The sequence below is a fragment of the Haliotis rufescens genome, unplaced genomic scaffold (genome assembly GCF_023055435.1).
Source record: "Haliotis rufescens isolate VD_foot unplaced genomic scaffold, xgHalRufe1.0.p SCAF_7, whole genome shotgun sequence".
Taxonomy (NCBI): Eukaryota; Metazoa; Mollusca; class Gastropoda; order Lepetellida; family Haliotidae; genus Haliotis; species Haliotis rufescens.
In genome coordinates, this window is record NW_025964361.1 from 3386846 (window position 1) to 3406090 (window position 19245).

The 19245-nt window shown below is 41.6% G+C and overlaps 2 protein-coding genes across 4 annotated transcripts in view; one reads left to right on the forward strand and one right to left on the reverse strand.

Moving 5' to 3' along the window:
- The window catches only part of LOC124139601, a 31832-nt gene extending 25106 nt beyond the window's left edge, over positions 1–6726 (reverse strand). Inside the window, exons 1-7 of one of the 2 annotated variants that reach the window (XM_048388088.1) lie at positions 6302–6726; positions 4000–4132; positions 3097–3245; positions 2268–2423; positions 1426–1581; positions 525–565; positions 71–163 (exon numbers count right to left, since the gene is read on the reverse strand). In XM_048388088.1, coding sequence (XP_048244045.1) covers positions 71–163; positions 525–565; positions 1426–1581; positions 2268–2423; positions 3097–3245; positions 4000–4132; positions 6302–6355 — 782 coding nt within the window. In that variant the 5' untranslated portion in view covers positions 6356–6726. Of the gene's footprint in view, positions 1–70; positions 164–524; positions 566–1425; positions 1582–2267; positions 2424–3092; positions 3246–3999; positions 4133–6301 lie in introns of those variants that run through there. The other variant, XM_048388089.1, reaches the window with a different exon arrangement.
- A 9141-nt stretch (positions 6727–15867) lies between these two features.
- LOC124139654 overlaps positions 15868–19245 on the forward strand; it is a 63650-nt gene continuing 60272 nt past the window's right edge. Inside the window, exon 1 of one of the 2 annotated variants that reach the window (XM_046506915.2) lies at positions 15868–16277. In XM_046506915.2, the coding sequence (XP_046362871.2) occupies positions 16224–16277 (54 nt within the window). In that variant the 5' untranslated portion in view covers positions 15868–16223. The remainder of the gene's footprint in view (positions 16278–19245) is intronic. The other variant, XM_048388098.1, reaches the window with a different exon arrangement.

Consider the following 19245-nt stretch of genomic DNA (forward strand, 5'->3'; position numbering starts at 1 on the left):
GATGAGGTAAAATAGGTTTGTTTTCTCACACACATCGTCACATTTATGATGAAGACAAGATGATGGTTACCTGGAAGGACGAAGTGGAGAAGAAGCTGGAGAAGGCTTCGATGAAGAGTTTTGAGAAGGCAGTGGAGAAGACGAAGGATTCCTCTCACGGGTCCTTTAAACAAACATGAAGCACGTGTCCATATTATCGTTTCAGTGAGTGGGTGAGTATGGTTTTACGCCGCTTTTAGCAATATTCCAGCAATATCACGGCGGGGGACACCAGAAATGGGCTTCACACAATGTACCCATGTCGGGAATTGAACCCGGGTCTTCGGCGTGACAAGCGAACGCTTTACCACTAGGCTACCCGATCGCCCCTATTATTGGAATGTTTAAATGTACCTTATGAACAGATTCAGTTTATGACAATGAAACCAGGTGTGAATATAATACCAGGATAGACCATGCTGATGCATGTATAGTGTCATCCCACTATAGTGTCGAGAGAGATGGTCCACACTACTGCTACTCACACTACTACAAACTTGATACAATCCCCAGCGTGTATCTTGTACTGTAAACATAGAAAATATATTTCTCACCCAGGGATTCTATGTCAATCATGTATCTTCTTTTACTGGAAGGCCACAGGCTTATAGTATACATTACACTTCACTGGTGGCGGTTGATTATTAATTACGTTGTTTTGCTTAACACAGCATGACAGACATACATAGATAAGCTGTGCAATATACACACCTGTGGACATTACTGTTATAAATTTACATATATTGTGGTTTACACGGATAATATCGTTTTGGGGGCAAATAAGAGTGAGTGAGTGAGTTTGGTTTAACGCCGCTTTTAACAGTTTTCCGGTTATATCACGGCGTGTCACCTTAATGTGGGAGGAAACCCCGAAGTGATGCAGGTCTCAGACGTTTACCACTTCCGTGAAACCCACAAGTACGGGTATGGTGCTGACAAATCTAGAAACATAATCAGGGCGAACCGAGATTCGAACCCACAATCATAGGTTTCTGGCGTGCCCAAGGGACGCAACTCTGCACAGCGAATCGCGCCGCCTTAGACGACTGGGCCACCCGTGCCCCCTGTGGTATATTTTAAGTTTAATGTGGACATTACTGTTATATAAATAAATTGATATATGTTGGGCTTTACTGAAATATTACTCGAGATATATACCACGGGTAATATTGTATTTGGGGTAAATAAAAAAATATACTCATCTTCGATAGATCTTAGCTGTACATTTTTTACATATCATTTTTTTATCCTTTAAGATCATGGCTGGTAATATCAATGACTGACTTGTAGGGTCGAACACACGACTATTTACAAACCGCCATCATACAGGTGAAATAGTGTCCGGTGTTAAATATCAACAGTACGGTCCTCACTAAATATAAATACCTTCAAGTGTGTCACGTTGAGATCTATGAAATACAGAGATGAGTCTTTAACTGGTGTATTCCATTGTCCTCTCTGACGTTTGATGAACCAGAAGAAGAACCCTCTATCATCCGGTTCTTCCACCACACGGGCAAGATGGTTTGACAAGTCCTTAAACTGGAGGTTAAAGACTTTGCTATTGAAACGTGTATTTTTATAAAGGCGAAAAAAGCGGTTGTATGGCTGGATATTTGTTCAGTGGTGTGTGTACCCTTTAATCCAACCTCTGAGTAATCCAACACACTAGTGACGACTCTTGCTACAGAAACCCCTCAATAAACCACCACTCTTGTTAAAACGTCATCTCTATATTCAAACTCTCTCGCCACATGGACCCAAATGTAACCCAAACGCCTCGCTACATCTTCCTCTACACTTCAGTTAACAAAACATTCCTTCTCAATCCTCAAACTGAACACTCTCCCTACACAAAACACCGCGTCACCCATAACATCGCTACACATTCCCCTTTGTATTATAACACCCTCGCTAAACAGGCCCCTCTGGGATCTGAAAACTATTGCTACACAAGAGCCCATACAAACAACCCTCTCTCTACAAAGACCCCTTGTAACTCAACACTCTGGCAACCAACAACAATGTTTACACGAGCACATCTAAACAATCCAAACATTCTCAATACACCAGGCCCTCAATAAGCCAAACTCTTTGCTACACCGACCCGGTCTGCTACCAAACCCATTCGAAGCTATATTCGAGAGGGGTAAGTTTAATTTACAGTCATCAGTAAATAAATGAAAATATCGATCTTGTGGCTGGTAATTCAGTATAAATAGAAACACCTTTCTGAAAGGTTCCTCATCGGGGAGATTCAGGTGTATTGCAATGACAGCAGGAGAGAACGGTGACTGCCGTCCGAGACGCTCCAACTTGGCCCGCCCCTCGAGAAGGAAGACACCGTCTCGGATATTCACGTTAACAAGCGGCTGCGGAATCTCCTGTAATGAAACGTAAATCAGACATTCAGTCCATCAACACGTGGAATTAGAGTGCATTGACACACTGCAACTAGTATCTCCAACATGTGGTAGATATTTGGACCCACTGAAGTTTCATGCAACACGACATTCACACGGCGCGGCAAGTTCCAGGTCCACACGATGCCATATATTGGATGCAAAATTTGTATTCAGAAATCACAAATGTTTGGGAGATTAAGTCAGATGCTGACGTTTATTTCCGTTAGGGACCCATCATGTATTATTCTGGGAGATGTATAGAGACGGTCAACTGTTTCATGCAAGGATCTGAACATTTATGTCACAATACATGTTTTCAGGACATGCAGCCTACCACGTGTGTGTGTATATATATATATATATATATATATATATATATATATATATATATATATATATATAAAGTAATAATTATTATATTTATTACTATATTGTGCCTGAGAGTTAGAACTTTACGCTTTATATATATATATATATATATATATATATATATATATATATATATATAAAGCACATATAAAGCACAGTAAAGTATATATATATATCCTTAGAACAAATTACTTTTTGCCAGTTTCTTTAAAAAATATCCTAAACATTTATTTATTCACCTCAAACCTTCTAAATCAACACCTGTTAAGCAGTATGTACCCACCACTGTGCACGGGCGTCTGATCCTGTTTGTGAGGTAGATGCCATGAGAATGTCCGCTCGTGATGTTAATGTCCCGTGTGTTCCAACTGCTGCGGGTTGTCCCTTCGCTTGTGTTGACATTTATGTTCAGCAACCAGTTGGGTACGCTTGCTGAAGTCATAACATTGTTGGGATTATTTACTAACCTGTGTTTGAGACTTTGGTCATTCGTCACCAGACATCTTAACTCAGTCATTTGAGTTATTTACAAACAAGTGTGTCACGCTAGGTCAACCGTCACCAGCATCTCAACTCAGTCATATGAGGTATTTACAAACAAGTGTGTCACGCTAGGTCAATCGTCACCAGCATCTCAACTCAGTCATATGAGGTATTTACAAACAAGTGTGTCACGCTAGGTCAACCGTATGCACATATCTCAACTCAGTCATTTGAGTTATTTACAAACAAGTGTGTCACATTAGGTCAATCGTCAACACACATGTCAACTGAATCATTTGAGTTATTTACATCAAGTGTGTCACGCTAGGTCAATCGTCAACACACATGTCAACTGAATCATTTGAGTTATTTACATCAAGTGTGTCACGCTAGGTCAATCGTCACCAGACATCTCAACTCAGTCATTTGAGTTGTTTACAAACAAGTGTGTCACGCTAGGTCAATCGTATGCACACATCTTAACTCAGTCATTTGAGCTTTTAACTTACAAGTGTATAAGACTTTGGTCAATCGTTTTTTCATGTCTCAACTCAGTTATTTGGGTTGTTTCCTAACAGGTGTATCACGCTAATAGTATGTTAATCATCGTCGCACATCTCAAATTTACCATTTTGAGTCATTTTCTAAAAATCAGTATCACTCAAGATCAGTCATGTCTATACATTTCTGTGGGTGTACTTACCGATTGTCCACCGTCGTCTCCCCTGCAAATCCCGCCACACATCTAGACCCCTCACCCGATTATAGCCCCAGGGACGCCCTCGGTGATTGAAGGCACGGATCTCATTGTCAGTCAGATAGTAGTCTGTATAGATCTGTTCGGTTAAAACATCAAAGCATGACAATAGGGAAAATAATTGGCTGGGAGTGAGTGAATGAGTGAGTTTTAAGGTCGCATACACACAAACGAAAACACATTTTCCACACGGAAAATGGCCTTGACGCTATGCGTACACCAATGATGTTAATACAAAACGCTGATGATATATCCATTGATTATCCACCAGTTACGTTGATGATAGACAAGTGACGTTTATGATACGTAACTGAGGTTGATGATACACTAGTGACCTTGATACAACACCAAGTTGGTGATGATGCAACACCACTGACGTTGATGATACAACACCACTGACGTTGATGATACAACACCATGGCCGTTGATGATACACCACTGACGTTGAAGACATAACACCACTGACGTTGATGATACAACACCATGGACGTTGATGATACAACACCATGGACGTTGATGATACACCACTGACGTTGAAGACACAACACCACTGACGTTGATAATACATCCCTGACGTTGACGAAACAACACCATGGACGTTGATGATACACCACTGACGTTGAAGACACAACACCACTGACGTTGATGATACACCACTGACGTTGACGACACAACACCACTGACGTTGATGATACACTACTGACGTTGACGACACAACACCACTGACGTTGTCGACACAACACCACTGACGTTGATGATACACTACTGACGTTGAAGACACAACACCACGGACGTTGATGATACACTACTGACGTTGATGATACACCACTGACGTTGAAGACACAACACCACTGACGTTGACGACACAACACCACTGACGTTGATGATACACCACTGACGATGACGACACAACACCACTGACGTTGATGATAGACTACTGACGTTCACGACACAACACCACTGACGTTGACGACACAACACCACTGACGTTGATGATACACCACTGACGATGACGACACAACACCACTGACGTTGATGATACACTACTGACGTTGACGACACAACACCACTGACGTTGACGACACAACACCACTGACGTTGATGATACACTACTGACGTTGAAGACACAGCATCACGGACGTGCTACTTAAATCAAACTTAACCTACTTTTTCCTTGGTGACATATAGCCTTACCTCATGGCCACACAGAGCCAGCCAAACAATTTGTGCATCAGCTATTCGAAACACTGATCCATCAGATATGGGAATACAGTTTCACACACAAAAAAACGCTGTAAAACGTGCAGGTATTATACGTGGTTGGAAAAATGCATCGAAGGAAAAAAATGTTTCTGAAATGACTGCAGAATAACAGATACCCAAAGGATGGCAAAGTATAGTTTACACAATGCTGTGGCGCGCTCTGATAATCAGTGTATCGATTTAGCTTCATAGCAACAACTCTCACATCGTAAACAAACCTTTCAGCTCAAACAAACTTCAGCAGTGCGTGTTCTAGAGACGGCTCGAAAAGCTGAATGAACATAAACACCCCATAAGAGCAAAGCTGAGCGATTTCATGAATGGACGTTTGTGATCTGGGTTGTACGCCCTTAAATACGTTTAACAAAACAGTTCAGTTCTTGTTGTACGTTCCTCGCGAGTTACACGCCTCTGGTTTCGTGGGCTTGGAAAGTGGAACACTACAATGCGAACGCTATTCACCATATACACTGATATGAAATTCGCGGAACTCGAGTATCTGGTATTGCTCTAAGACAGCTACAGGACTCGTGGCAAAACGGTTACGAAACATTCGGATTCGGTTCGCCCCGTCGTTTGTTTTCGCAACTGTACCTTATATACCGTTAGAATCACTCGTCCTCTATCTTCTACATGAATCTTATTTTAACAAGCACACGAATCAGTATTCTACAGCTCCCAAATTCGTTTTGTGGAGTTACGTCCCTTGGGCATGCCAGGATTCACTGACCGTGGTTTTTCGCCAAAATTATAATTCTTGGTTGGTCCGGACCATAACGATGGTACAAATGGGTTTCACAACAATGGCGAATGTCTCGTTAGGTTTTCCGCCTTTATAACGATACTTTTCAAAGCGGCTAAAAACTCGACTCACTCACATACTCATCATTGCATTAAATACCATGTAGGATTGTTGATGTTGACCACGGACAACATACTCTCCTCTGGATACAAAACATGGGAACTATTCCACAAGAATACTCACTGGCGTTCTCGAGTGCGTCCATATAGCATGGGAGTACAGTCTGACATCCACCATGATGTAGTCGTCTGTGAACAGTAAATGTCCCCCTTTTCTTCAACGCATCTCCTTCGTACAATGAAGCAGCCATACACCGTTTCTACATGTCTGACATCTGTCAGCACCCACAGTACGTTGTCCTCTACACTGACAGATGAAGCAGACAGACCAAGGTGCTCAAGTGATTGGATGCAATATTCCGAAACGCCACCCGGGATCTCCCTTCTGATACGAATGAGACCCGTTAAGAAGCCTCATTCCACCCTGTGTTGCCGATAAGTGTGTTGCTGCCAGGCTTAATAGAAAAAAAACACAATATTGATTTCTACGTTCATAATTGAAGATGGAACCATGCATTCATAATAAGAGGTAGGGAGGAAGGTTGCACAACGTAAAATATATTATTGATCAGCTCGTTGCATTACACGGACACTGTTGATTGAGCAAGTACAATGCTTGTCACACTGACAGATATTCATGTATACAAACTGTCCGGAAGGCAGCATTCAGAGCCGTACGAGCAGACTTGCGCAATGTATTGATCAACAACGAAAGCTAACAACACCATTTCTTGGAAAACAAGTTTCCCTGGAACCGATAACATATTGATTAACGATGACACATTTGTTATCAGGCTGTGGCCACTTCTGTCATTTCCTAAGTATCGAAATAGTTATTTTGTTGAAGCTATTGGGCTATTATATTGTAACAGAACGGCCAAAGACTGGTCGATAATTACTTGTGGACAAATTACTAAAATAAATGGATGCTGCCACCAGTCACAAAATGTGACAAAATAAATACCAGAGCTTGGAGACGAGGTTTAGCGAAAATATATCACAAGGATCTACAAAGTTACGAATGTCGAAACTAGCGAAATGCAGGAGGATCACACAAGGAGTAGGTAAAGTTCAATAACGAGTTTATTAATTATTCAATGAACTGAAAAATCTTGTACATGGTCTCGAGATCGCGAGACGCGATACCGGCTTTGAACTGTACTGGTAACATCAGTCGCTCGGCATTGTCTGTCACATCGTGGCTCTAGAATCCGGTACTTGTCTGTATCCCTCCCACGATTGATATATCTGAACTGTTAAAACAATTAAACTTTGAAACTTGAAAATGTACGAAATTAGCTGTAACCGGAACTGGATCCATGTAATGTAAACAATACATTCCGGAAGTCATGTGACCCAGAATGAATGACAATGAGGCCACACCTCCGAGAGCGAGCTGTCAAACTGCAATTTAAGTCAGCATGAAGCCAAATCCTAATTAACGCTTGGAATTAAATATTTAGGATTGATTCTAGAACGATCCCTGTAAACATCTGTAGATAAAAACCATTGACTGTGATGGCATCATCACGCGACTTGATAATGTAAACAATCCGGTCGGAATGACCTCGGCCCCCCCGGATCGCGATGACAATCGACGACTGTCAAAACATCTAAACATAGTCTGTAAACTGTAATATTTTATACGGACGACAAATCACTTGCAACTTGTGATAACTGTAACTGTAACTGTAACTTGTATGCTTGAATAATTACGATCTTGGAATATTCCGTCGGAATGAATCCGGAATGGCTGTCGGAATCTCGGAACAGTCAGACGTCATCCGGACGTCAACAAAACGTCATCCGGATGTCCACAAAGGTAAATAATCACTAATCCACGATCAAATACTTAGAGAGCAGACCAAGTATTAATATTAGCCATTTAGATTAAAAACTATACAATAAAAATCTCTGAGGATGCGAAAAATATAATTTAGCTGTGACGTAACCCTGGAACCCTACCTTGCTTGTCAAAGTCAAAATTACCGCCCCGAAGTTCACCTTGACAAGTCTATTAATAGGTGACGTAAGGTCACATGATACGCATACGTGACGTCAGAAAATACAAGATGGCGACTGTAAACATGACTGACGTGACTCGAGTTGGAATTTACTGTTATACTTGATTCTGTTACTTGGAAAAAACACTGCTTAAAGGTATGTCGACCTTATAACAAACAACATGATGCTGGTACAATAGTTCAAATTAGTGTGAAGGCTGGGAGTTGTTCCACTGTCATAAAAGGCTGTCAGTGTGATCTTTGAAGTACCTGTTAACCTTGCTAGATCAGGAATTTTTGTTACAATATTATAGAAAAGTTTACTTTATATGTATGTAAATGTTTATCAAGGTGTTCAAATGATTCAATCATTTTGTCTGATTTCATTGCACAATATTAAGATACAGGTCACAAATCACAACTTATTCTTTTTATTTTAGAGATTAGAGTAAATAAATGCAGCAAAGAGGATTCGGGTGATCCTGGCAGAGCCAGGCTGGTAAGGCTTATTGCCCCCTCTACACGCAGCCCTGACAGCGAATGGGACTTCTGCCAGGAAGTGCTGCCTGGTCGAACCCACCGAGAAATTTTTCACCAACACTCTAGCCTTCTGCGGGGGCATGGGTGGCCCAGTCGTCTAAGGCGCCGCGATTCGCTGTGCAGAGTTGCCACCCTTGGGCACGCCAGGAACCCATAATTGTGGGTTCGAATCCTGGTTCGCCCCGATTATGTTTCTAGGTTTGTCAGCACCATACCCGTGCTCGAGGGTTTCACCGAAGTGGTAAACGTCTGAGACCTGCATCACTTCGGGGTTTCCTCCCACATTAAGCTGACAGGCCGTGATATAACTGGAATACTGTTAAAAGCGGCGTTAAGCCCAACTCACTCACTCAGTCTAGCCTTCTGCAATACACAGATTGTCTGTCAGGCTGTATTCCTGGCAGTAAACCCGGGCACTCTCCCAATGTCAGTCAACAGATTGGGAGGTCCAAACCTAAGGCACCGAGAAGAATGGGGAGTCGGACAACTTGGTACTTGGGATACAAGCGTGACATTTCGAAAGCGATGTCTGCATATTTGCCATGTTTTTCCTCAATCTTGTCAATCAAATTAGTGTCAAAAGGGACCGAAAATTCAGTGACATATATTATTATTTAATTGGAAAAAAAGGACAAGATCAGGTTTGTTGGCCTGGAGAGGTCTGAGGCTGTATACGGGCCTATTCCAAAGAAGTTTATGTTTATCATTTTTCACGACGCCCTCTACATATTCTGGGTCGTACCATGGATGGACCTCTGTGTCAAAACCACAAGCATGGAGAAGACGGTAATAAAAAGATCGAGCTTCGTCATCATATCGCTTAAGATACCTTGTTTGTGCCAAAGCTGGGTATCTACTGACGATGTGTTGGAAAGTCTCATTAAATTCATTGCATAATCTTCATTTCATATTAGATTTTGATGCAAAATCACACATTGACGGTTTAAAGTGGGAAGTGACTGGTCCCGAGCAACAAACAGAGTGTTTCACTGTTCAGGCCAGCCGAAGGACTCTGCAGGGTTGCTTTTCTTCTCAACGCACTGTACATAACTCGATGCAGTGGTCGTTCAGAATGCCTCTCCCTGAAAACTGCGTCTGGGCCGATTTGATATTGCACTTCGCTTGGTTGACACACATTTCTCTACTGTCCAGCACTACAGAAGCATCAACAATATTAACATCGACATTTACCATTAATAATCATCAACGCAACTGGTATACCGTCAATGTCAGTAGTGTGCCATCCACATCATTAGTGTGTCATCAACGTCAGTAGTGTGCCATCTACGTCATTAGTGTGTCATCAACGTCAGTAGTGTGCCATCAAGGTCGGTTTTGTAGCATCCACGTCATTAATGTGTCATCAACGTCAGTAGTGTGTCATCCACGTCAGTAGTGTTTCATTAACGTCAGTAGTGTGTCAAAAAAGTGCTCAGAAAACCACTAGCCAAACCTAAAATCCTACATCCCTCTAAAAAATTGACAGATTAATTACAAAACTCCAAACAGGACACACGAACCTAAATAACCACCTAAAAAAACTTAAAAGACACATCACAGGCAACTGCCCCCACTGCAAACAACCCGAAACCACAGAACACGCACTCATCCACTGCACCCACTACCAAACACATAGCACCACACTACAAACCGACCTCAATCTAAATAAGGTTCCTACTCTAGATCAAATACTAAACCCTAAACAAAACTAGAAAACTTCAAGGCCCTAGGCGTATTCCTAATCAAAACAGATCTAATTAAGCGCATCTAAAAACTCATTAATCTACCAATCCAAAATCCAATAAACATACAAACACCCACCTCACCCGGCTCCCTTAGTTCCCTCCTCCACCCACAACGGCATTTATTCCAAATTTATAAATTCCAAAAATTCAATATAAGCAACCCCTAAAAGCCCCCTCTTGGGTTGCACACACCACTTTCAGCCTTTTCGGAATACACTAAATGGCCCGGCCAGGCCCGTGTGCGAAATACGCTACAGTCGGAAAGCGTTTCTGTGTTTCTGATCTTTCTTCTCACGACCGACCATAACATTTGTATTTCATGATCCCGTACTATTTTTGAAGTGTATATATGACCAATACTATAAGCCAATAACACTGAAAAGGAAACGTTATGCGATAGGTAACCATGTCGTTTCGAATTTGTAACACACAATTCTCGAAGAAACAACATGACTCACGAAGTATGAGGTGAGGTGAAATTGGGTTAACGTCGCGTCCAAGATTATTGCACTTATATAGCGACGTGTGCATGCACGTGTATGCATATCCTTACAAGACAAAGAGACTTTCAGTTTCTCTCGATCTTTTGCAACGATGGGTATCTGTCAAAATGATTGAACTGTTATTAAACAGTGTCATACACAATCAGTTCCTTTGCTACATTGACTAGTATAGTCGCATACCACGTTAGACTATAACTGGAGTGTGGTGCAACGGCTTACAACAGAAATATGTTCTCTGTTGTGGTGTGGGATTTCCGAGAAATGTGCTACCAGTGTATATAGAGGCTGCCAGCCTTGTCAATTCCTCGAGAAATCCAAACATAGACGTACATGGTGACTGGTAACAGCTGCATTGTTTGTGTCGGGCCGTGGTGTGGTGTGTTGTGTGTATCCGTTTGAAAGAATTAATGTATTATAATGTCAAGTTAATTCACGGGTACTGAGGCATGTATTTAGATTCAAACAAAATAATGATAGCCGAATATATAATGTAGATAACACAAGTGATTTAATGTTAAAACCCACCCACCCCACCGCCAACACCACCATCACCCCCGCCACAACCCCACCCCCCACCCCCCTCATGTCCATGCATGTACATGGCGTTCCGGCTACAAAGGCTTGTTATATACATTAGTTTACAGATATCGAAAAAGACGTAGGGTCGCTGTTCGAAATAAGAATATCCTATTTCAAGCGTCACTTTTCTAGATGAGGTACTTGATTACAACGAGGTCGACGAGGACAACCGTCAGTATGAAAATCTATTATGGTGATTACAGCTGAGTTATTTTTAGGAATGGGGGCTGGGGGGGGGGGGGGGGGGGGGGGCTGGAGAGTGTTGTTTTAATTGATGATATTACACTTATTCCACAGAGTTCAACATTGACCATTGACGTAGATGATTTATAATGACGTCGATTCACCAATTGTGTAGACAACGCAGACGTTGATTGTACAACACTGACGTTGATTATACAGCCCTGACGTTGAGTATTCAGCTATGACGTTGATTATATAGCTATTACGTTGATTATACAATACTGACGATGATTATATAGCGCTGACGTTGATTATACAGCTATGACGTTGATTATACAGCTATGACGTTGATTATACAATACTGACGTTGATTATACAGTGCTGACGTTGATTATACAGCTATGACGTTGATTATACAGTGCGGACGTTGATTATACAGCTATGACGTTGATTATACAGCTATGACGTTGATTATACAATACTGACGTTGATTATACAGTGCTGACGTTGATTATACAGCTATGACGTTGATTATACAGTGCGGACGTTGATTATACAGCTATGACGTTGATTATACAGCAATGACGTTGATTATACAATACTGACGTTGATTATATAGCGCTGACGTTGATTATACAGCTATGACGTTGATTATACAGCTATGACGTTGATTATACAGCTATGACGTTGATTATACAGCGCTGACATTGATTATACAGCTATGACGTTGATTATACAGCTATGACGTTGATTATACAATACTGACGTTGATTATATAGCGCTGACGTTGATTATACAGCTATGACGTTGATTATATATCTATGACGTTGATTATACAATACTGACGTTGATTATACAGTGCTGACGTTGATTATACAGCTATGACGTTGATTATACAGTGCTGACGTTGAATATACAGTACTGAAGTTTAATATACAGCACTGACGTTGATTTTACAGTAGTGAAGTTGATTATACACCTATGACAATAATGACAAAACACCGCTGACGTTGATGATACACATTCCATCAAAGTTACAACACCGTTGAGGTCAATAATAACATGCCTTGATAATACACAAATAAAATTGGTTACACAAAATCACTGACGATATGATACACCACTATCTTTGATGATACATTAATGACGTTATTATACATCAATGGCTCAGATGATACAGCGACACTGACGTTGGTGATACACCAATGATGATTATGACATCCCTAACGATGAAGATACAACACTTTCGTTGATAATACAACATATATGACCCGGATGACACACTGCTGACGTTGATGACACATAACAGACGTGGATGATACAAAAGTGACGTGGATGACACACTACTGACGTTAACGACACACTACTGACGTTAATGACACACTTCTGACGTGGATGAATATACTGACGTTAATGACACACGACTGACGTGGACGACACACTACTGACGTTGATGACACACTACTGACGTGGATGATACAAAAGTGACGTGGATGACACACTACTGACGTGGATGACACACTACTGACGTGGATGACACACTACTGACGTTCATGACACACTACTGACGTAGATGACACACTACTGCCGTGGATGACACACTTCTAACGTGGATGACATACTACTAACGTGGATGATACAAAAGTGACGTGGATGACACACTACTGACGTGGACGACACACTACTGACGTTAATGACACACTTCTGACGTGGATGACACACTACTGACGTGGATGACACACTACTAACGTTGATGACACACTACTGACGTGGATAATACAAAAGTGACGTGGATGATACAAAAGTGACGTGGATGACACACTACTGACGTGGATGACACACTACTGACGTGGATGACACACTACTGACGTTAATGACACACTACTGACGTGGATGACACACTACTGACGTGGATGACACACTACTGACGTAGATGACACACTACTGACGTGGATGACACACTGGTGACGTGGATGACACACTACTGACGTGGATGACACACTACTGACGTTAATAGCACACTACTGACGTGGATGACACACTACTGACGTGGATGACACACTACTGACGTGGATGACACACTACTGACGTGGATGACACACTACTGACGTAGATGACACACTACTGACGTAGATGACACATCACAAATGTAGCTGACACACTACTGACGTAGATGACACACTAATGACGTAGATGACACACTACTGACGTTGATGACACATTAATGATGTGGATGCTATAAAACCGACTTTGATGGCACACTACTGACGTGGATGACACACTACTGACGTTGATGACACATTAATGACGTGGATGCTACAAATCCGACGTTGATGGCACACTACTGACGTTGATGACACACTAATGACGTGGATGGCACACTACTGACGTTGATGACACATTAATGACGTGGATGCTACAAAACCGACGTTGATGGCACACTACTGACGTTGATGACACACTAATGACGTGGATGGCACACTACTGACGTTGATGACACACTAATGACGTGGATGGCACACTACTGACATTGACGGCATACCAGTTGCGTTGATGATACTCCATACGTTGATGTGACAACGCCACTGACGTTGGTGCTACAACACTACTACTGCTGATGATACACTTATTAATGGTAAATGTCGATGTTAATATTGTTGATGCTTCTGTAGTGCTGGACAGTAGAGAAATGTGTGTCAACTAAGCGGAGTGCAATATCAAATCGGCCCAGACGCAGTTTTCAGGGAGAGGCATTCTTAACGACCACTGAATCGAGTTATGTTCAGTGCGTTGAGAAGAAAAGCAACCCTGCAGAGTCCTTCGCTGGGATGAAGTCGGCTGGCCTGAACAGTGGAACACTCTGTTTGCTGCTCGGGACCAGTCACTTCCCACTTTTAACCGTCAATGTGTGATTTTGCATCAAAATGTAATATGAAATGAAGATTATGCAATGAATTTAATGAGACTTTCCAACACATTGTCAGTGGATACCCAGCTTTGGCACAAACAAGGTATCTTAAGCGATATGATGGCGAAGCTTGATCTTTTTATTACCGTCTTATCCATGCTTGTGGTTTTGATACAGAGGTCCATCCATGGTACGACCCAGAATATGTAGAGGGCGTCATGAAAAATGTTAAACATAAACTTCTTTGGAATAGGCGCGTATACAGCCCTCAGACCTCTCTAGGCCAACAAACCTGATCTTATCCTTTTACATTAGTCCAATGAAATAATATTATATGTCACTGAACTGAATTTTCTGTCCCTTTTGACACTAATGTGATTGACAAGATTGAGGAAAAACATGGCAAATATGCAAAACATCGCTTTCGAAATGTCACGCTTGTATCCCAAGTACCAAGTTGTCCGACTCCCCATTCTTTTCGGTGCCTTTGCACAAAGTACTTTCGACAGTTGGGTGTCGGTTAAGAATCTTTGCACCAAGTACTTTCGACAGTTGGGTGTCGGTTAAGAATCTTTGCACCAAGTACTTTCGACAGTTGGGTGTCGGTTAAGAATCTTTGCACCAAGCACTTTCGACACTTGGGTGCTGTCTAAATACAACAAGACATACACATATATATTGCCACCGTTAAATAATTGAATTAATGTAACATATGTTTAACATGAATACCCTACTCAGACACAGCATACGGACTCCGAGCTGACCAGTCCTTGTTTTAGCCCCTTGTTTTAGATGCAAGGCTCTCTTGGCGAACGCTCTGCCACTAGACCACGGGGCGGTCTGGAAGTCTTTAAACCGTCGAAGCATGCAAAACCCGACTTTCGACCGGGGACATGTATTTGTTTAGACGGGGTGATTGTGTTAAAACCTGTCATAGCAACTCCCGCGCATCGGCTTGTACTTTCTCAATCAGGCTTTAAACCGTCGAAGCATGCAAAAACCCGACTTTCGACTGGGGACATGTATTTGTTTAGACGGGGTGATAGTGTTAAAACCTGTCATAGCAACTCCCGCGCATCGGCTTGTACTTGCTCAATCAACAGTGTCACATGCAACGCAACGAGCTGATCAATAATATATTTTACGTTGTGCGACCTTGCTCAATACCTCTTATTATGAATGCATGGTTCCACCTTCAATTATGAACGTAGGAATCTATATTGTATTTTTTTCTATTAAGCCTGGCAGCAACACAGTCGAATGAGCCTTCTTCACGGAACTGAAGCCTATCAGAACAGGGTGGGCGTTTCGGAATATTTCGGCGTGTATTTGAGTCTCGGCGTCTAATAGAGGAAATACTGTATGTTCAATTAAACTTGGCGGCAGCAGAGAGTGGATTGAGGCTTCTTAACGGGGCTCATACGTATCAGAAGGGAGATCCCGGGTGGCGTCACCTTCCTCTGTCATTGTAGAGGACAACGTACTGTGGGTGCTGACAGATGTCAGACATTTAGAAACGGTGTATGGTTGCTTCATTGTACGAAGGAGACAAGGGGGACATTAACTGTTCACAGACGACTACATCATGGTGGATATCAGACTGTACTCCCATTCTATATGGACGCACTCGAGAACGCCAGTGAGTATTCTTGTGGAATAGTTCCCATGTTTTGTATCCAGAGGAGAGTATGTTGTCCGTGGTCATCATCAACAATGTAGCATGGCATTTAATACAATGATGAGTATGTAAGTGAGTCGAGTTTTTAGCCGCTTTGAAAAGTATGTTTATAAAGGCGGAAAACCTAACGAGACATTCGCCATTGTTGTGAAACCCATTTGCACCATGGTTATGGCCCTGACCAACCAAGAATTATAATTGTGATGAATAACCACGGTCAGTTAATCCTGGCATGCCCAAGGGACGTAACTCCGCAAAGCGAATTTGGGAGCTGTAGAATACTGATTCATGTGCTTGTTAAAATAAGATTCATGTAGAAGATAGAGGACGAGTGATTCTAACGATATATAAGGTACAGTTGCGAAAACAAACGACGGGGCGAACCGAGTCCGAATGTTTCGTAACCGTTTTGTCACGAGTCCTTTAGCTGTCTTAGAGCAATACCAGATACTCGAGTTCCGCGAATTTCATATCAGTGTATATAGTGAATAGCGTTCGCATTGTAGTGTTCCACTTTACAAACCCACGAAACCAGAGGCGTGAAAATCTCGAGGAACGTACGACAATGAACTGAACTGTTTTGTTAAACGTATTTGTGGGCGTGCAACCCAGATCACAAACGCCCATTGATGAAATCGCTCAGCTTTGCTCTTATGGGATGTTTATGTTTACTCAGCTTTTCGAGCCGGCTCTAGAACACGCACTGCTGAAGTTTGTTTGAGCTGAAAGGTTTGTTTACGATGTGAGAATTGTTGCTATGAAGCTATATCGATACACTGATTATCATAGCGCGCCACAGCATTGTGTAAACTATACTTTGCCACCCTTTGGGTATCTGTTATTCTGCAGTCATTTCAGAAACATTTTTTTCCTTCGATGCATTTTTCCAACCACGTATAATACCTGCACGTTTTACAGCGGTTTTGTGTGTGTGTGAAACTGTATTCCCATAAGTAGTATAGGTAATGGGGGTTCTGCCGCAACTCCACTGGAGCCGGATTTATATACCTATACCGCTACTACAGGGGGAATTTTTTATGCCAAAATGATTATGTGATTCAATGATAGTCATAAGTCGTATTAAAAGAAACATCAATATTAATTAATAATGAATAAAATTTACTATAGCCCACGAGGATATTGGAAAGGTGTAGGAGCAATAAAAAAATTAGCCACTGTGGCTAAGGTATCTAAAGATGTGGCCAAGGGTTGGTTAAAGAAACAAACGATGTGGCAAATATATTTACCGGCACCGCGTTATATACCGAGGAAGAAGTTTGATATTTTTACAACGAATGAAGTTCATCAGGCTGACCTCTTGTTTCTTCCCCACGATAAGGTAAGACGCAAAACGTATAAATACGCTCTAATGGTAGTGGATGTGGCTAGTCGATACAAAGAGGCTGAGCCATTAACCTCGAAAGATTCAACAGAAGTAGCTAATGCACTGAGTCGCATATATAAACGCGGACCGCTAAAATGGCCTAAGCTATTTCAAGTAGATCCCGGTCGCGAGTTTATGGGATTGATAACTAAACTGTTAACAAAGCACGATGTCAAAATCAGGCATGGTGAAAGAGAGGCCCACTGCAGTCAAGCTATCGTCGAAAGATTTAACAGGACATTAGCGGAACATTTGTTTGGCTATCAGTATGGGATCGAAATGAAATCCGAACGATTGAGATCAACCGAATGGGTGACACGTTTATCAGCCATTGTATCAGCGCTGAATAATGAAGTAACGAGATTAATAGGGAAGAAACCATCCGATGCTATTAAAATGAAATCCGTGACTTCCGAATCTTCAGCACCGAGAAGAGGCAAAGAACGAAAACTTCCGGATAGAGTAAGGGTAAGATATTTATACCAGCCCGGTGAACTCGAAGGAGGCCTACGTCGCGCAACCGATCCCATATGGTCCCTTAAGACATATAACATTAGTAGATTGGTTATGAAAGAAGGAGAGCCTATTCTTTATTATCTTCAAGATGGACCGGGTAGGGCATTTGTACGAGAAGAGTTGTTCATAGTTCCCGACGGTACGATATTACCACCATAACCATAAGCATAGGTAGTTACACCATCCTTATCAATCCATCTCTTTGTATCTAAGGGGGATAATGATGTCTTGTTCATTCTTAATCCATATATCCTATCATTGTAACTTCTTAAAGAGTTCATCTCGTGTTTGAACGTTCTACCGTTGAATAATGATTCTTTATACTGTTCGTGTTTGATATGCTTTTTTACAACATACTTCTTAACGCCCTTAGCTTTTCTTATCTCCCCATAATCGGACTTCTTTATAGAATACATCTTAGGTCTTAATCCGACATACTCCGCTATAGGGGTCCCAGCACATTCATCCTTCATCTTACCTAACACCTTTTTATTTACTACGCTGTGCAGTGGATTATCTTTTGGGTAATCGCTCCTGTAGTACATATCTATTATTTCTGCCATATCTTTATACACATCCTCGGTTTGTATTTCCATCAACAAAGAATCTGTGTCGGTATATAACACCTCACATCTATCGCTGTATTGCTTCTTAAGTTCGTTGTAATAAAAGTCATACATTAAGTGTTTTGACAAGTCGAGAATACTCATACCGACGTACACCGGTCTGTTGAATTTTATATTACTCTTCTGCATATGCAACGCGGCTAAGTCGTTATCGAATAACTTGCTTCTGTTAAAAGCCGGACTGGCTATAAGTTTCCTAAGTCTTTCTTCCTCATTAGATCTGACTAATTTAACATCAACACGCTTCCTTAGATTCTCCATAGTTTTACCAAATACTGAGTTATTCATGAGCTTATACAGATTCTTTATGAAATCGCTGGTAGCTATCTTTCTTAAATCTGTGTTCAGCCTTATATAGGGCTCCATCCAAGGGCTTTGATCAAACTTTAGAACTCTGTGTATT